Source organism: Heptranchias perlo, chromosome 11 (genome assembly GCF_035084215.1).
Source record: "Heptranchias perlo isolate sHepPer1 chromosome 11, sHepPer1.hap1, whole genome shotgun sequence".
Lineage (NCBI taxonomy): Eukaryota > Metazoa > Chordata > Chondrichthyes > Hexanchiformes > Hexanchidae > Heptranchias > Heptranchias perlo.
Window position 1 is genome coordinate 29,487,989 of NC_090335.1, and position 19,793 is coordinate 29,507,781.

The 19,793-nt window shown below is 46.3% G+C and overlaps 1 protein-coding gene across 1 annotated transcript in view; it reads left to right on the forward strand.

Moving 5' to 3' along the window:
• The window catches only part of LOC137327209 (cilia- and flagella-associated protein 47-like), a 602,936-nt gene that overhangs the window by 107,284 nt on the left and 475,859 nt on the right, over positions 1-19,793 (forward strand). Inside the window, exons 17-18 of the mRNA XM_067992778.1 lie at positions 5,387-5,517; positions 14,782-14,904. Of these exons, the coding sequence (XP_067848879.1) occupies positions 5,387-5,517; positions 14,782-14,904 (254 nt within the window). The remainder of the gene's footprint in view (positions 1-5,386; positions 5,518-14,781; positions 14,905-19,793) is intronic.

Below are 19,793 nucleotides of genomic sequence, written 5' to 3' on the forward strand. Positions count from 1 at the left end.
TCCTATTTTTGTGTCATTTATAAATTTTGATATTGTGTCCCCAATACTCAGGTCCAGATCATTAAGAGCAAGGGTTCTAATGCTGACCTCTGGGAACTTCCACTATTTACACTCCTCCAGCTTTTTTCTTTACTAATTCCTTATCTGAGGCTATCCTATCTCATTGTTCCACTTTCTCTTGTACCCTTTCATTGCCACAATCATACTATTTTGCTAAAAACTGAGACAAACACTCATTCCTTCATCCTTTTTACGCTTTTCTTTTTCATCTCTGATTGACCCTATCCTTTTTTAACTATTATTTTTTGCGTGCCAATAAAATCCTTTGCTACCTCCTTTTATGTTCCCTGCCAGTCATCCTATCCATTTTTAACCTTTCTAATCTCTTCTCTTGTGGTGAAAGTGGCTATCCAAGGAGGGAAAAGTTGAAATGGTGAAGATGAAGGTAGCTGTAGTAGGGGATTCCATAATCAGATGTATAAATGATATGCTTTGCTGTTATGACTGTGAGTCCTGCATGATCTGTTGCCTTCCTGATGGTAGGGTGAGGGACATCAATCAGTAGCAAGACAAATTTTTGGAGAGAAACAGCAGCAATCAGTAGTTGTGGTCCATGTAGGAAATAACGACATAGGCTGGAGATCCTGCAGTCAGGGTTTTCAGGCGTTGGAGGCTAGACGAAAGAAAAGGATCTCTGTCGCTGTATTCTCTGGATTACGGCCAGTGCCATATTATGGGCAGTATAGGCAGGATAGAATTACAAGTAAATGCGTGGATAGAGACAAGAGTAGAGAACTTCCTCTTTGGTATGCTTAGTAACCAGGTGCAGTGATGAAGAAAAATGGGCAGAGACCCATTACACTGGGTCTGCACCCCCGCTGTGCTGTCCTGGGGTTTCCTTGACAACCCCAAACTTATGTCAGTAGGTCTGCATCCAGAGAAAATGCAGGCCGAGCTTAAAGATTCAAATGAAGAGGGAAGAGTGCTTCCGGCCTTCCACCTCACTTTCCTGCTTGTCCGACCATTGGGTTCTTCAGCAGAAGGACGTCCAAGATGCTGAGAGGCTGTTTCCCCTGGCTGGAGAGTCTAGAACTAGGAAGCATAGTGTCAGGATAAGGAGTCGGTCATTTAGGACTGAGATGAGAAATTTCTGCACTTAGAGTGTTGTGAAACTTTGGAATTCTCTACCCCAGAGGGCTGTGGATGCTCAGTCGTTGAGATCGATAGATTTTTGGACTCTGAGGGAATCATGGGATATGGGGATTGGGCAGATAAGTGGAGTTGAGTTCAAAGATCAGCCATGATCTTATTGAATTGCGGAGCAGGTTCGAGGGGCCATATGGTCTACTCGTGCTCCTGTTCCTATTTCTTATGTTCAAGGCATTGAAGCTTGTGCAGGGACCACTGCAGTCTAGAGAGCCTGTGGTGTCTGAGGATCATCCAAAATAGAAGAGGAAATCAGGATCATGCTGTTGAGGTATTACTCCAGTATATACCCTGTGTCCCCACCGTGCCCAACAATGGGTCACCCCCAAATTTCTGGGCCAATGCCTCTATTTATAAAGTCAAGGATCCCATTTGCTTTTTTAACAGTCTCATCAACTTGACTAGTCATCTTCAATGATTTATGTATGTGAACCCCCAGATCTCTCTGTTCCTGTACCCCCTTTAAAAGTGTACCATTTAGTTTATATTGCCTTTCCTCATTGTTCCTCCCAAAATGCATCACTTCACACTTCTCTGCAGTAAATTACATCTGCCATGTGTCTGCCCATTTCACCAGTCTGTATATGTCCTCCAGAAGTCTGCTATTATCCTGCTCACTTGTTTAAAACATTTCCAAGTTCTGTATGATCTAAAAACTTTGAAATTATGACCCCTACACCCAAGTCCAGGTCATTAAGAGATATCAAAAAGAGCAGTGTCCAAATACCGCCCCCTGGGGGATCCACTGCATACTTCTCTCCAGTCTGGAAAACAACCGTTCACCACTACTCTCTGCTTTCTGTCTCTTAGCTAATTTCGTATCCACTGTCCCTTTAATCCCGTGGGCTTCAATTTTGCCAACAAGTATATTATGTGACACTTTATCAAACGTCTTGTGAAAGTCCATATACGCAGCATCAAACTACCTTCATCAACCCTCTCTGTTACTTCAACGAAGAACGCAATCAAGTTGCTTTTTCTTCCTTCCTTGTTGGGCTACAAGCATACTGAACAAGAAAGTTCTCCTTTACACATTTAAATTTTTAAAAAATTCATTCATGGGATGTGGGTGTCGCTGTTATTTCCCATCCCTAATTGCTCTTGAGAAGGTGGTGGTCAGCCCCCTTGAACCGCTGCAGTCCATGTGGTGAAGGTTCTCCCACAGTGCTGTTAGGTAGGGGTTCCAGGATTTTGACCCAGCGACGATGAAGGAACAGCGATATATTTCCAAGTCAGGATGGTGTGTGACTTGGAGGGGAATGTGCAGGTGGTGTTGTTCCCATGCGCATGCTGCCCTTGTCCTTCTCGGTGTTAGAGGTTGTGGGTTTGGGAGGTGCTGTCAAAGAAGCCTTGGTGAATTGCTGCATTCTAAATGGTACACACTGCAGCCACAGTGCGCCAGTGATGGAGGGAGTGAATGTTTCAGATGGTGGATGCGGTGCCAATCAAATGGGCTGCTTTGTCCTGGATGGTATCTGCTTCTTGAGTGTTGTTGGAGCTGCACTCATCCAGGCAACTGGAGAGAATTCCATCACATTCCTGACTTGTGCCTTGTAGATGGTGGAAAGGCTTTGGGGAGTCAGGAGGTGAGTCTCTTGCCGCAGAATACCCAGCCTTTGACCTGCTCTTGTAGGCACAGTATTTATGTTACTGGTCCAGTTAAGTTTCTGGTCAATGGTGACCCCCAGGATGTTGATGGTGGGGGATTCGGCGATAGTAATGTCCTTGAATGTCAAGTTATGGTGATTAGACTATGAAGCGTATGTTACTTGCCACTTATCAGCCCAAGCCTGGATGTTGTCCAGGTCCTGCAGCATGCAGGCACGGACTGCTTCATTATCTGAGGGGTTGCGAATAGAATTGAACACTCTGCAGTCATCAGCAAACATCCCCACTTTACACTTTTTTTTAGCAGTATATATTAGGATAATTGAAGTCCCCCATTATACACTACTCTGATGTTTTTACATCTTTCTGAAATTTGCTTGCAGATTTGTTCATCCATCTCTTTCCCACTATTTGATGGTCTACAGCATAGATTGAGCAGCGTAACAGCTCCTCTTCTGCTCCTTAACTCTAACCAAATAGATTTTGTCTTTGAACCCTCAAGAACATCGTCCCTTTCCAGGGCTGCAACAGTATCTTTGATCAATACTGCCACCAATCCCTCCTTTTTTTTCCTTCCCCATTCCTTCTGAATACTTTGTAGCCAGGAATGTTCCCATTCCTGCCCTTGTTTGAGATCTCTGTTATTGCCACTATATCACAGAAAATGCTGGAAAAGCTCAGCAAGTGAGGCAGCATCTATGGAAAAAGAAACAGAGTTAACATTTCAGGTCGAAGTCCTTTCGTCAGAACTGCAAGATGTTAGAGTTAAAGTTTTTAAGCAAATACAGAGCCAAGGAAAGGGGGGAGGGACTTCAGACCATAACCACTGCTCCCATTTTTAATTTCTTTTTGGACTGCAGCTGCTGGTTATGGTTCTTCTGTTGCAATTTACAGCTCCTCTAAACCGATCTTTTGTTTCTTAACTTGTCCCATTACCACCCTCCTTGCCTTGCACCAATCATCCCTTTTGTCATTGAATCACTCGTGCCCTCTACCCTATCACAGACCTTCCCTTTTGTTCTTTCCTCCCCTCCCCTCCCTCCCCCCCTTTCAATGTATATATTTATGAGTCTCCCACCTATTTCTAGCTCCAGCTGCCAGAATTGAAGTCCACCTGAAAATCAGGAATGGATGGCAACTTGGTATACGTCTGCGCTTCTACCAGTCATGTAATTTTGCTACCGCCTTGTTTTTAAGTGCAAATGGACCGGTACAAACACAAAAATCAACCCGTCATGTTCAATAGATTATTTCATCATTTAAAGCCATACTTATCCTTATAACATTCAATCTTACTCTTAATCAAATAGTTGTTCAGTTATTTTCAACTAAGGTAATAGCCAATTGACACAACTGCCTTTACTGTGAGTTTGCTTTACTTGTCTAGCACTCTTTTTTACAGTTTCAATTGAGGCTTTTTAATTCTACACATGTTTTACAATTCTTCACTCTCAGTTATCTATGTGTCTTACATTTTTGAACACAATGATCATGTTCCTTAATTCTTTGTCACTGGAAAAGTTGATTTCTGTGAATCTTTTTCAATATAACTTAATGGTCTAGATTCCAGAAACAGCTTTTACAGTGTATCGAAGTCCGAATGAAGGCAGATTGATCAAAACTGCAGATAATTTTTTCAACATGACTTTACCAATGAGATGTATAGGGCACGATTTTCACCTGCTGGCCACCTATTTCTCACCTGAAAAAAGAGGTGTCCAGCCATTTAAAATCAGTGGGGGGGAGGGAAATACCTTGGCTGCACCATTGCAAGGCTCGGCTGATGCAATTTTGGGATGGGTCTGTAACTGGGAAAGCAACATGCCCACCTGTTTCTGGTGGGAAGCTGCTTAAATATGCAACACGAGGTCCTATGTTGGTTGTAGGACCCTGATTGCAATTTTCAGATACAAATAAGTGGAACATACATTGCACACACTGTGCACATTTGTAACAGGCATTGAGTGGCCTATCCAGTAGTCCTTAAACAGACTGCTGGAGACAGTTCAAAATATGGCTGAAGACATTTTTAATTTTTATTTTTGTGGGGCCAGAAGGAACAGTAGTGTTTCTCCTTGGGCCCACAAACTCCGACTCGTGCAAGACCACCCTCTCTCTTCGGAATGCCTCCAGCCCCCAGGACCGACCTGCCACTGGCTCAACGTGGGAGCCGGCCGATTTCCCGACATCCCACGACCAGCTCTCTGGTGGCATTTAGATGAGGTCCACACCTGAAAATGGTTCAGGCTTCCTGTTTTGGATAGGCAGTGCAGCCGCTCTGCTGACTTCGCGCCCATTACAGGCGGAAGTTTAAAATTTCCCCCACAGAGTTTATTTCAAATTGTAGTTAAATGCCCTCCTAATGTATCTTTGGTTAAACTTGTTAATTACAGTCTCGTATTGACTTGTTAATTTCAATGTATCGCAAATTCTTCTGCTTTTCCACTTTCAGTTGTAGAGAACCTGACGGGAAAAATATATATTATCTCACCTCAAATTTAAGGTTTTTATCTTATTTTTACAATTGAGTTGTTCATTAAAAGAATACTTGTCCGTGTTATACTTTATGCAGGTACTGTGGATGCATTCAATGATCTGGAATGTGAAGTGGTCTGGCATGCATCGTTCTTCTCCCCCGTGGAAGGAGAATTTGATCTTATTGTGCATCAGGGGAACAAAATCAGATTGAAGTGTATTGCCAAGGTACAATGTTGCATTATTTTATTTGAGTAGTTTTTTTTTAAGTTCCCTTCTATAAATTGAATAGAGTGAAACCGGTAAATTAGGGATACTTAAGGGACTTTATTTGCAGGTATCCTTATTTTCAAAATGGTCATTGTATGTACAGTTACATTGGGCTCAATTTTCAAAGGGCGGTGGGATGGCAGCGGGGGGGGTGGTTCAATGGGTGCGCGACAAACCTGGATAATAAAAACTTACCGTTCCCACGCGATCGCAAGTTAATTTAATTGGTGGCCCTTAACATGGCTTCTGGGTTTGGCATCCGAAAGTATGCAGTGGGCAGACTGTGCACCCGCATGACAGGCTGTTAGCTGGAGTGTCTACACTTAAAGGGCCATTGCTCCAAAGGCTTTTGCTGGAGCAAAGACCAAGAACACTCAATATGGAGCAGCACAGGGGTAAGGCTGCTCCAAGATTTAATGATGCCTCACTCCAGGTGCTACTGGCTGGGGTGAGGAGCAGGAGGAGGGAACTGTTTTACCCGGCTGACAGGAGGAAGTGCCTGCCTCTGCCACCAGGAAGGCCTGGCTCGAGGTGACCTAACAAGGTTCAATGTCCTAACTAGGTCAGCAAAAGTGAGTACACTTACTGATTCTCCTGCATTCTGTGTTCCACATTACCCCAATTCCCCACAACTCATTCTGCACTGCCAAGACTACTCCATCACATCACTCCTCACACCAACTTAAGGCTCATCCTCAACTTACTTGCACTTCCTCAGCATTTCCTCACCTCCCCATTTGTGACCCCACCACTAGCACTCACCCAAATCCTGATCCAATGTGATGTCTCTGCCTCATACTCACCCTCTGATGCACCTCTTTCATGGTCAGCCTCACCCAAAGCATTGCATTCATTGATTGGCCACTTCACCATCACTCACTCACACGTCTGTACTTTCTCCCCTTCTAGGAGAAGAAAGTGCAAAATGCATGCGAGAGGGCGAGGAATGGAGGGGGGCCACAATAAATAGTGGTCCTCAGAGATGCGGAGGAGGAGGCCCTGCAGATCAGCCGCACCCTCGAGTGCCTGTCCGTCGGGGACGCCGAGACTGGCACCCCACAAACATCTGGTGACACAACTTTAACATTCATCACACACAACATGAATTGATGTTAATAATGATTGGCAAGTTGAACACCTCAGTATGCTCATCGCAACATGACACATCCGTGATGATGCTTAATATTGCCTTCTGTTCTCTTACAGGCCATTCAATGACTGCAGTAACGGCAGAAGGCAATTCCTCAGAAGAGCTCCAGGCCTCTGAGGGCGCACCGTCACATCTTAGTGAGCCATCCACTAGCGCAGATACACCTCGGTGGGTCCTAGTAGTCATTTAGTTGGGTTGGCACCTGGTGAGTCTTTACACACGTGAGCACGAGCAGACACTGGTGGCAGGGGCAGCTGTGGAGAGTCCGCGTCAATGGGAGCACTCTTCTCCAGGCTCTGCTCAGCTGGATGCAGATGCCGAACCCCGGGAGCCATCGTTTAAAAGGAGAATGATTGAGGGACAGCAGCACATTTGCGAAGCACTGGAATAGATGCCACGCACACTCTTCATAATAGCGCAGAGGATGGAGGAGTCCAACTCCTGCATTAGTGGAATGGTATCACAGGGATGTGAGCAACTGTCTGAGATAGTGTTACACGTAACTGCTGAAATGTCTGAGATAGTGTCGCAGGTAACTGCGGAAATGTCTGGGATAGTGTTGCAGGTAACTGCGGAAATGTCTGAGAAAGTGTTGCAGTTAAGTGCAGGAATGTCTGGGATGGAGAGAAGGCTAGCCTCTATTGAGCTTCAAGCACGGCTCACAAATGAGTCCATTCAGGCCATGACAACGGCCGTGCAGACTCAGGGTGAAGTACATTCTGCTGCCTTAGGCAGGCAGGCAGATACATTGACACTGGCCTTACAAGGCATCACACATGCCCTCCAAACTGTTGTCCAGCAGAGCGGTAGGAGTGATGTGGGCCTGGCCCAGGAGAGGGATGATGGCGAAAGGGGACATGGAAGTGGGGACGCCACTCAAAGCGCTCCCACATCTCACCTGTTGCCTCCCTCTAAACCAGTACCCCCAATGTTGCCCCCTTTCCAGGTGCCCGAGTCCATCCCTGCACAGGTGCAGGTGGAGCAGTCTTTGGAGGGGCCCTCATGGGCTCCAAAACCCAGAGGACGTAGGCCAAAAGTATCTAAGCTGTCAGGGCATGAACATGAGCAACTTGCCACTACCTCTGCTGCAGCCAGAGGGAATGCACCACGTAAAAGCGGTAGGAAGAGAAAGGCTAATGATTTGTGATCAAAAAGGGAATGCACAAGGGTGTCTGACAGACTGTCATACTTTTCATTCATATTTTGTGTTTTGTTAAAGTCACATTAAATATTATCATTCTCACCACTGCTGCCACATCTTGCCCATTTTTAAGTGGCTTTAGTGATGGCGCCCTTTCATGTGCTTCACCATGAACGGCGACACTTGATGCCATCCAGGGGTCATTTAACAGTATGTATGTGTAGTTGCAGGACTGTTTTGTGCAGAAGGTGGTGGTGTGGCGGGGGTGGGGGGGGGGGGGCTGGTGTTGGCACTGATCTCTCCAGGTGGTGTGAGGATTGGACTCTTCTCACTTTCAGATCTTACGAGAACCTTTCATATACGAGTGACTCCCTGGCCTCACGAGCGGCCAGGTGTGCTGCTGCTCTGCCTATGGGTTCAGCCTCCTCCTCCTCCTCCTTCTCCTGCTCCTCCTCAATAGGGATGGCAGATGTGGATGGTGGATAAGAGGATGGGGCCTCCTCAACCGGTACCCCTCTCTGTAGCACCATGTTGTGCAGGACACAACACACTACTATAATGCGATCCACTCTCGCTGGTGCATATTGAAGCACTCCCCCAGAACGATCATGGCACCGAAATCGCATCTTGAGCAGCCCTGATGGCGATGTGGTTGTCGTTGTATCGACGCTGTTGCAGGGTTCTTCAGAGGTGTCATGAGCCATGTGTGCAGACGATATTCCTTGTCCCTGAGGAGCCAGCCCTTAAGGGTGATCGGTGCGTGGAAGAGGCCTGGGATGTTAGATTCTCTCAGAATGAAGGAATTGTGGCAGCTGCCAGGGAATCTGGCACACACATGAAGGAATCTTTTGCACTGGTCACAAACGAGCTGAGTGTTGATGGAGTGATAACCCTTTCTGTTGATGAACAGTCCTGGCTTGTGTGGAGGTGCTCAGATTGCTATATGTGTGCAATTGATTGCACCCTGTAACCATGGGTAGCTAGCCACAGAGTGGAATCCCACTGCCCTCTCTGTCTGGCTGTGTCATCCATGGGGAAGTTGACGTATTGCGAGGCCCTGCGAAACAAGCCGTCGGTGACCTGCCTTATGCCCTTGTGTGCAGACTGCTGAGAGATCCCGGCGATGTCATAGTGGCACCCTGGAATGATCCGGAGATGAAGAAGTTGAGGGCAGTGGTGACTTTAACAGCGACGGGTAATGAGATGCAGCGAGGCCCAGCCGGGAGCAGCTCGGCATGAAGGAGGCTGCAGATGTCTGCAACCACCTGGCGACTCACTCTCAGCTTTGGTATGCACTTTTCCTCAGAGAGGTCTGGGACGCTGGGCCTCAGTCTGTAGACCCTCTGGCGAGGTTCGTGCCTCCTGCAGTGTTGGTCCCTCTGTTGTTCCCCTCTGTGCTCTTGTGCAGGTGCCTGTGATCTGGAGCTGCATGTGGCGGAAGTGCACGCCGTGCCTGGCGAGGATGGTAATGTTCCTTGTCCTCGGATGTATTGGTGAATGCAACCAATGCGCCCCCCCATCCTAATGGTGTCAGTTTGAGGGGGTCTGAAAAGTTGGTAAATATGTGTAAACAGAACAATTCTAAGTGTAAACCAAGAATTTTCAGTCTAAATACAAAGATATCCCAGCCAAAAGTTTTTCTGAGAGAACTTAGTGCCTTGCTGCAATAACTCACCTTTTATCCCCATCTGTCAAACAGGCATTTAAATGTCCAAATGGCCGCCCGCTGAAACACGGCTCCTTCAACATTTTTTTTTATTCGTTCATGGGATGTGGGCGTCGCTGGCGAGACCGGCATTTATTGCCCATCCCTAATTGCGCTTGAGAAGATGGTGGTGAGCCGCCTTCTTGAACTGCTGCAGTCCGTGTGGTGAAGGTTCTCCTACAGTGCTGTTAGGAAGGGAGTTCCAGGATTTTGACCCAGCGACGATGAAGGAACGGCGATATATTTCCAAGTCGGGATGGTGTGTGACTTGGAAGGGAGCGTGCAGTTGGTGTTGTTCCCATGTACCTGCTGCTCTTGTCCTTCTAGGTGGTAGAGGTCGCGGGTTTGGGAGGTGCTGTCAAAGAAGCCTTGGCGAGTTGCTGCACTGCATCCTGTGGATGGTACACACTGAAACCACTGTGCGCCGGTGGTGAAGGGAGTAAAAGTTAAGGGTGGTGGATGGGATGCCAATCAAGCGGACTGCTTTGTCCTGGTTGGTGTCGAGCTTCTTGAGTGTTATTGGAGCTGCACTCATCCAGGCAAGTGGAGAGTATTCCATCACATTCCTGACTTGTGCCTTGTAGATGGTGGAAAGGCTTTGGGGAGTCAGGAGGTGAGTCACTCACCGCAGAATACCCAGCCTCTGACCTGCTCTCGTAACCACAGTATTTATATGGCTGGTCCAGTTAAGTTTCTGGTCAGTGGTGACCCCCAGGATGTTGATGGTGGGGGATTCGGCGATGGTAATGCCATTGAATATCAAGGGGAGGTGGTTAGACTCTCTCTTGTTGGAGATGGTGATTGCCTGGCACTTGTCTGGCACGAATGTTACATGCCACTTATGAGCCCAAGCCTGGATGTTGTCTAGGTCTTGCTGCATGCGGGCTCGGACTGCTTCATTATCTGAGGGGTTGCGAATGGAACTGAACACTGTGCAATCATCAGCGAACATCCCCATTTCTGACCTTATGATGGAGGGAAGGTCATTGATGAAGCAGCTGAAGATGGTTGGGCCTAGGACACTGCCCTGAGGAACTCCTGCAGCATGGTGTGTTTCACACAGCACGGGAAACGTGCTGAGGCAGAATGAAAATCCTTTCCCTGCCTCAATCACCATAAAATTAAGTATTTAATAAGTTTAAATATCTTAATGACTGCTTTAAATGTCAGCCCGCTGGCTTTAATTGCCGGCGGGACTTCCAAACTCTGAAGCGCATGTGCACAGATGCGTCTGTGTGAAACGCGGAAGTCAGCGAGTTGGAGCCGGCTTCCTTACCCGCCCCGGATTTTCCCAATTTTCGTTCCCCCCCCCCCGCCCCCAACGTACCTAGGCTTCTATTTGAAAATTGAACCCATTGAGTTTACAGCACAGAAACAGACCATTCGGCCCAACTGGTCTATGCTGGCGTTTATGCTCCACACGAGCCTCCTCCCTCCCTACTTCATCTGCCCCTATCTGCATACCCTTCTATTCCTTTCTCCTTCGTGTGCTTATCTAGCTTCCCCTTAAATGCATCTATCCTATTTGCCTCAACTATTCCTTGTAGTAGCACGTCCAACATTCTTACCACTCTTTGGGTAAAGAAGTTTCTCCTGAATTCCATATTGGATTTGTTACTGACTATCTTATATTGATGACCTCTAGTTTTGGACTGCCCCACAAGTGGAAATATTTTCTCTTCATCTACATTATCAAACCCTTTCATTGTCTTAAAGACCTCCATCAGGTCACCCCTCAGCCTTCCCTTTTCCAGAGAAAAGAGCCCAGCCTGTTTAGTCTCTCCTGATAAGCATATCCTCTCGGTTCTGGTATCATCCTTGTGAATCTTTTTTGCACCTTCTCCAATGCCTCTGAATCTTATAGTTCTCTCTCCCTTTTTAAATATGGGAATAGCATTAGCTGTCCACCAGTCTTCTGGCACTATTCCCTTTTCTATTGATCTGGATGAGTAAATCGGATGATCCAAATATCCCGGGATTGGCTATATCTCCTGCAGCGTTCCTTCTTTTTCTTGCCCTCACCTGGCATTGTGCCTAATTCTGGAGTCCTGCCAGTAGGATGTGATTTCAGTTCATCTTCTGTTTGTTGGATTTCCCAGTTCATTGCCATCCCGGGATCCTTTTCCATTGAGGGAGTGATGTCCTGATCCTGGGATCTGTTGCGTTGGCAGCCTGCACAGGACGAGGGTGGCTGCTGTAGGACCGGAGTGCCTGGGAGATCCCAGCCAAATTGGGGGGGGTTAATGTCCTACAGACCCCTGTCTGGAACCCCCATCCCTCCTTGTGCTGCAGCTGCTACTGTTTGAAGTGCTGGGGGTTGGGTAGGGGGCTGTTAATAGCTCATAAGTACCTGATGTACTGGTGGAGTTGGGTTGCCAACTCTGGTCGGAGGCATTACGGGTGGTTTGATCATGTGATGTTCTGACCACATGACATCTGACCATGTGAGGCCAGATCACATGATGTCTGATCACATGACTTCTACAAATGTTATTGGATTTACCTTATAAAGTTTGGGTCCCCTGTCATTGAGAATTTTTATTTGTGGTTCTGTGCCAGCAGCTGTTGTGTGAGAAGTTCCAAGAACCAGGAGGCCACCCGTGAGCAGGCGAAGAGGGGAAACCATTCTCTCCATCTCTTCCCCTCCAGTCTCCATCTCGTCCCTCATCCCCATCCACAGTCTCCCTCTCACCCCGAGCCCCCATTCCCCAATCTCTGTCTACCCCCGAGCCCCCATTACCCAGTTTCCTCCAGAGCCCCCATTCTCCAGGTCCCCTCTCCCCCATACCATAGTCTCCTCCTGAGTCCCTATTCTCATGCTCCCCCAACTCTTGAGTCCCCCGTGATTTCAGGGCACCCCCCCCCCCAATGATTTCAGGGCCCCTGATTCCTGATTCTTTTCCCACTCCCCTCTCCCCCCTGCCCCCCAGACCGGCAGTTCCCGGCTTTGTGGAATGGGGAGTTCTTTACCCTGCATCCATAGCGGCAGAGAAACCACTCAATCCCTGGGATCGAGGTGTACAAGCATTCAATCCCAGAGATAGAGCAGTTTCTCTGCTGCTATGGATACTGGGTAAAAAGATCTCCATTCCGCAAAAGCTGTTTCTTTCACCTGCTGCCGCCTCGCACTTACCTGCATGTCCTGTGTTTTAAGTTGAAAATGGACTTGGTGCATTGAAGGCACTCCATAGTTCGTAATTTGCGAGTGTCCGTGGTTTCAAGGCGCAGCTTGTATCTATTACAATATAAATTATTTGGGACTGTCAATAAGTGTCCGTTTTTTTGCAGGTGTCCATTTTTTGGGGGTGTCCGTTTGTACAGGTTTCACTGTATATACTTCATATTAATGCAATTTATTGTCCTGTAATAAAAGGATGCTTTATCTTCTATATCCATTGTTTTCAATAACTTATAAGGATTGTTACAGTGACTTCCAAAACTACTTGGAAATATTGTGCGGTATGCTGTACTTGCGTTAAATTCCATTTCTTATTTCTTACCCCATCCACTTAATTCTCCAGACTCACTGGAATGCCAGCAGTAGCCCGTAATAGTCATGTGTTAATGAATGGAATAAATGATTCTAACTTAAGCAGTATTTTCTAGTTCTAAGTGCACTTAAATCACCTTTTGTGCTCAAGAATACTTCCCCTGCTTTGATTTTAGTCTTTGCTGTAACCCCTAGAGCATCAAAGTATAAAATATAACATGGCACTAATGGCCTCAAAGTGTGGTCAGTAGACTTACTGCTCCATTAATGTCAACGCTCTGCCATTTTTGAAGGGGTTTTTACCGCTGGGTGGCCTTAGTGGTGGGAGTGAGAATATGCTAGGAAATGGTTGGTTGTGGGAAGGCAAAAAAGGACCGGACGCAATAGAAAACGGGAAAGCATGAGAGCTGATTGGATGGGAAGGGAGCTGCTCAGTGATGCAAGGCACATTTTCCAGTCAATCCTACTGGAAAATGAAGCCTGTAGCTTTCAGCAGCTGCTTCCCTCACAACCCCATACCATGTCACCCAAAGAAAAAGACAGAGAAAACAGAAGAGCATACAGAGAGAACCAAAATGTGCTGGGGAGAGACAGGAGGAGAAGTGGAGAGACACAGAGAAACAGCAACACAAAGATATCAGGGTCAGTTATGAGAGATCGTATTTTCTGACTTACCAGGTATGATTTTGACCTGGAGCCGGGAATAGAGTGGGTGTGTAGATTATCACGTGGGAAACCTGTAAGTGAAATGAGTGTGTCGGAATCTGTTATCGCAACTCCATTGAAGACAATTATTTTTGCTTCCGGGGTTCCCGCCCGACAGTCTGCAAGATTGACAGGTTGATTGGCTGTTGGGCAGGAAGTGGGAGATCGGAGAGGAGGGAGGGAGAGATTGTGGGCTATGGAGGACATCGGGGGGTGGGGGGCCGTGGAAGACATCAGGGGTGGGCAGTATTTAATGCCAGAGGTGGAGATGGGGGGGTGATGCCAGAGGACGTTGGTGGGGGGGAAAAAAGGCGGGCCGGGTGGTGACCGGGTCGGCAGAAGAGTCGGAGCTCGGGAGTCATCAGAAGGGCTGGAGGTTGGGAGTCATCAGAAGGGCTGGAGATTGGGAGTCATCAGAAGGGCTGGAGGTTGGAAGTCATCAGAAGAGCCGGAGGTTGGGAGTCGGAGGTCGGGGGTCAGACATCAGGGGGGTGTCTCTGACATCCTGGGGGGGTCGGCTGATCGTGACAGGTAAGCTTGGGCCTTGAGGAAACAATCCTGCTCCTCCTGGCCCACAAGCAGTACAACGAAGGCACTTACCCGATGAACCAGCTTTTCTCGCCTCCTTTCACCTAGCGAGAATCATGAGCCCCGGAAAAGCCATCGTGGAGGCGTTAAATTTAAAGGTGAGTAACAATGAATAATAAAAAAACCTACTGTAGCTATTTCAACTAGGTTGATTGCCCCGCTAACGACATGCCCGTTGGCACTAATTGGAACGTGACATCCGCTATTCGGCTGCACGCGCATCCAAATGCGCCCACATTAAATCCAGAAATGGGTGCGTTGGAGCCAGGTTCCGATCTCAAAAACGGGTATTTTCACCTCCAACCACCCATTCTTGGGGGTTAAAATTTCCCTCGACTTTGTGCAATGCCATGCGATATTCAGTATTATATGTTCAACTTTACAGTAACTCTGAAACAATCTGTTATAATTGCAGTATCTTTTGTGCCTTTTTTGTTTTCAAGCTTGGTCATATCAATGTTCACTTTGTTGAGAACCGAGTGCTTTTTAACGCTGCTCCTTGGAATTTAAGTACCATGAAAACAGCTATTCTCAAAAATGATGGACAAAATCATGCTTATTTTAAGGTATGTCAATCATTAACTTTTTAATTGGGTTGCTATTTCTATTTAATTTTATTGATTTATATTGTTAAGAAATATAACTGGAATTGTACGTAGACTGAAAACAAGTGAAAAATATTTTAGTTCAGCATTTCAGAAAGAATAGTTTTGAACTATTTCAATTTTTTTTACATTGCTTTCATAAGTACATCAATTTGGGGTGGGGCAGGGAATGGGAGCATGGGACAATAGGAAAACAGTATCATTGATAGAATCAGTTTTATGTAAATATTTGCATTTGCACTGATTTGGACGATTTACATTTTTTTTCCAGTTGTAGCTAATTCAACTGCAAACAAACTAGTTAATTACTAAAACAGATTTTATTTTAACATAGAAACTAATATTTTTCTTTTAAAAAAAATTGCCTATGAAAATTCAAGAGAGTAAGTGCTCTAATATGTACCCAGCTTCATGTAGGTTTTAAACAAACTTGGTGCTTTTGTAACTATGTCTACTTTCAAATGTTTTAGGATATCTGGCAACATAATCCTTTGGGAAAAGTTTTTATACTTTACCTGTAATATGTGAACTGATACACTCTGCAACAACGCACACTTATAGAGTGCCTTTAATGTAGTGAAATGTCCCAAGGCGCCACACAAAATGGATAATGAAACAAGAAATAGAAGAAAAATGATAGGGGAAGTAATCAAAGGTACAGATGACGAGTAGATTTTGAGGAGGCTTTTGAAAGTGAGGAGAGAAGTAGTTAGGTGGAGAGGTTTAGAAAATGATTTCCAGAGAGAAGGGCCATAACAGTTGAAGCTTTGCCACCAATGGTGGAGCAGAGCGTATGGTAGTGTAGTGGTTATGTTATTCAACTAGTAATCCAGATGCCTGGACTAATAATCCAGTAGAACGTGAGTTCACATCTCACCATGGCAGTTTGAGAATTTAAATTCAGTTTCAAAAAAATCCAGAAATAAGAAGCTGGTTACAGTAAAAATGACCACAAACCTATCAAAACCTGCCTTATTCTGCCTGGCCTGTAAGTATTGCCAGTTACACACAACGTAGTTGACTCTTAACTGCTGTCGTAAGTGGCCAAGCGATTCACTCAATTGTATCAAACCACTACAAAGAATAACAAAACCACACATACTGCAGCGGTTGAAGTCAATGGGAATCAGGGGGAAAACTCTCCAGTGGCTGGAGTCATACCTAGCACAAAGGAAGATGGTAGTGGTTGTTGGAGGCCAATCATCTCAGCCCCAGGGCATTGCTGCAGGAGTTCCTCAGGGCAGTGTCCTCGGCCCAACCATCTTCAGCTGCTTCATCAATGACCTTCCCTCCATCATAAGGTCAGAAATGGGGATGTTCGCTGATGACTGCACAGTGTTCAGTTCCATTCGCAACCCCTCAGATAATGAAGCAGTCCGAGCCTGCATGCAGCAAGACCTGGACAACATCCAGGCTTGGGCTCATAAGTGGCAAGTAACATTCGCGCCAGATAAGTGCCAGGCAATGACCATCTCCAACAAGAGAGAGTCTAACCACCTCCCCTTGACATTCAACGGCATTACCATCGCCGAATCCCCCACCATCAACATCCTGGGGGTCACCATTGACCAGAAACTTAACTGGACCAGCCATATAAATACTGTGGCTACGAGAGCAGGTCAGAGGCTGGGTATTCTGCGGCGAGTGACTCACCTCCTGACTCCCCAAAGCCTTTCCACCATCTACAAGGCACAAGTCAGGAGTGTGATGGAATACTCTCCACTTGCCTGGATGAGTGCAGCTCCAACAACACTCAAGAAGCTCGACACCATCCAAGATAAAGCAGCCCGCTTGATTGGCACCCCATCCACCACCCGAAACATTCACTCCCTTCACCACCGGCGCACTGTGGCTGCAGTGTGCACCATCCACAGGATGCACTGCAGCAACTCGCCAAGGCTTCTTCGACAGCACCTCCCAAACCCGCGACCTCTACCACCTAGAAGGACAAGGGCAGCAGGCGCATGGGAACAACACCACCTGCACGTTCCCCTCCAAGTCACACACCATCCCGACTTGGAAATATATCGCCGTTCCTTCATTGTCGCTGGGTCAAAATCCTGGAACTCCCTTCCTAACAGCACTGTGGGAGAACCGTCACCACACGGACTGCAGCGGTTCAAGAAGGCGGCTCACCACCACCTTCTCGAGGGCAATTAGGGATGGGCAATAAATGCCGGCCTTGCCAGCGACGCCCACATCCTGAGAATTAATAAAAATAGAGTGAAAAAGGAGATGTATAGATGTCAGATTCTGACGAGCAGGCAGTGTGAGCTGGCATGTAGGGCTTGAGGAAGTTGCAGAGGTAAGGTGGGGCATTATTGTGCAGGAATTTGTAAAAGAGGTTGAGGATTTTCAATTCAATCCATGGAGATTGGGAGCCAGTGGAGAGAAGAGGAGCGATGGTTGAATGGGACTTAGTACTAAATGGAGTGCAGGCTGTGGATTTCTGGGTGAGTTCAACTTTGTGTAGTGTGGAGCTTGGGAAACAGACTGAAGGGCATTGGAAAAATCAAGACTGGAGTTAACAAGGGCATGACATTACAAATTTTTGATCTGCCTTAGATATTCTGTTAAGTTCAGCAGTACTGGTCACTCCTGTAAGTGCTCCTCATGTCTTCTTCTCAGCAGTGTGCCCATTCTGCCAATTGCTATTCAAATGAGAAACAAGGTTACTTCCTTGTGATCTGAACTGGATTTTATCTCTTTTGTTTGTGTTCTCATGTACACTTCTACAATCTTTCAGTTGATGGACCAATAACATTTCAGTGAGACAAGGCCAGATAAAAACCGTTAAGATGCTTTATTTACAAGTAAATGTAAAGAGTAACAGTTATAGTCAAAACTCACTTATTTCACTAAACTCCAAACCCTTTGTTGTGAATAAGAAAAGTAATAAACCACATAAACCACACTGCCAGACAGTGACAGAGGTTCCTGGGAGCTAAATGGAGGCAGTGCTCCAAAACCACTTTGGCCTACTAAAAAAATATTGGAGGGGTTATGACTCCCCATGACCTCCCCACTGGCTCTGCCACTGGTTAGACAGGTATTCACATTACATTGTGATGCTACGGGGAGGTCTGCTGGCACTGCCATTATTGGGAAGTTGACCCTACACTAAAAATGTCTGCCAAAATGAGCTTTTCTATCTTTCTCTACAGATATTGGGGTGCAGGAGCAGATCGGAGGGGTCCAGAGCACCTCTCGGGCAGGCTGACCTGCCTGGCATCCTTCTGCTGGTCCCCTTTTCCTCTGAACATGTCAACTCGAATAAACACTCTGGAGCTCAGTCACTAAGGCTCATGAAAGTGCCAACTAGGAACAAAAAAAACCTAAAAGACTGTATAAGACTGTTATAAGACCAATGCAGTTACCTTGAAAGAGTATTGGCCTTTTAAATGCCCGCCTGTCTGTAGGTCCATTTGAGGTCTTGTCCCTTGCTAGGTTTCACTGGCATGCTGGGGACACAGTGCCAGCACGCCCCTGGGGTTGAAAATATTGCAGAACCCTTCCGTACTCCCTTTTAATTGTGGAAATTAATTTCCTACCTGTTTCCAGTAGAAGCTTCATGTGCCTGTCCTGGCCCGACTCGAATATTGAGTGAACATAAGAAATAGGAGCAGGAGTAGGCCATTTGGCCCCTCAAGTCTGCTCCGCAGTTCAATAAGATCATGGCTGATCTTTTACCTCAACTCCACTTTCCTATCCTATCCCTATATCTCTTGGTTCCCTTAGTGTCCAAATTCCCATCAATTTCAGTCTTGAATATACTCAACGACAGCATCACAGCCCTCTGGGGTAGAGAATTCCAAAGATTCACAACTTTCTGAATGAAGACATTTTTCTTCATCTCGGTCCTAAATGGCCGACTCCTCATCTTGAGACTATGGCCCCTAGTTCTAGATTCTCCAGCCCAGGGGAAACGGCCTCTCAGCATCTACCCTGTCAAGTCCTCTAAGAATTTTATATGTTTCAATGAGATCACCTCTCATTCTTCTATATTCCAGAGAACATAGGCCCATTCTACTCAATCTCTCCTCACAGGACAACCCTCTCATCCCAGGAATCAATCAAGTGAACCTTCGTTGCACTCCCTCGAAAGCAAGTATATCCTTTCTTTGGAAAGGAGACCAAAACTGTACACAGTACTCCTGGTGTGGTCTCACCAGAGCCCTATATAAATGCAGCAAGACCTCCTTACTTTTATACTTCAACCCTCGTGCAATAAAAGCAAAAATACCATTTGCCTTCCTAATTGCTTGCTGTACCTGCATGTTAACTTTCTGTGATTCATGTACAAGGACACCCATATCTCTCTGACTACCAACATTTCTTAGTCTCTCACCTTTTAAGAAATATTCTGCTTTTCTATTCTTCCTACTAAAGTGGATAATTTCACATTTCCCCATATTATACTCCATCTACCACCTTCTCGCCCACTCACTTAACCTGTCTTCATCCCTTTGCAGCCTCTTTGCGTCCACCTCACAGCTTACTTTCCCACCTAGCTTTGCATCGTCAGCAAACTTGGATACATTAAACTCGGTTCCTTCATCTAAGTCCTTAATATAGATTGTAAAGAGCTGAGGCCCGAGCACTGATCCTTGCAGCACCCCACTACTTACAATCTGCCAACCCGAAAATGACCCGTTTATTCTTACTCTCTGTTTTTTGTCCGTTAACCAATCCTCAATCCACACTAATATATTACCCCCAATCCCATGGGCCCTAATCTTGTGTAACAACTTCTTGTGTGGCACCTTATTGAATGCCTTTTGAAAATCCAAATATACTACATCCACTGGTTCCCCCTTATCCACCCTGCTTGTTACACCCACAAAAAATTC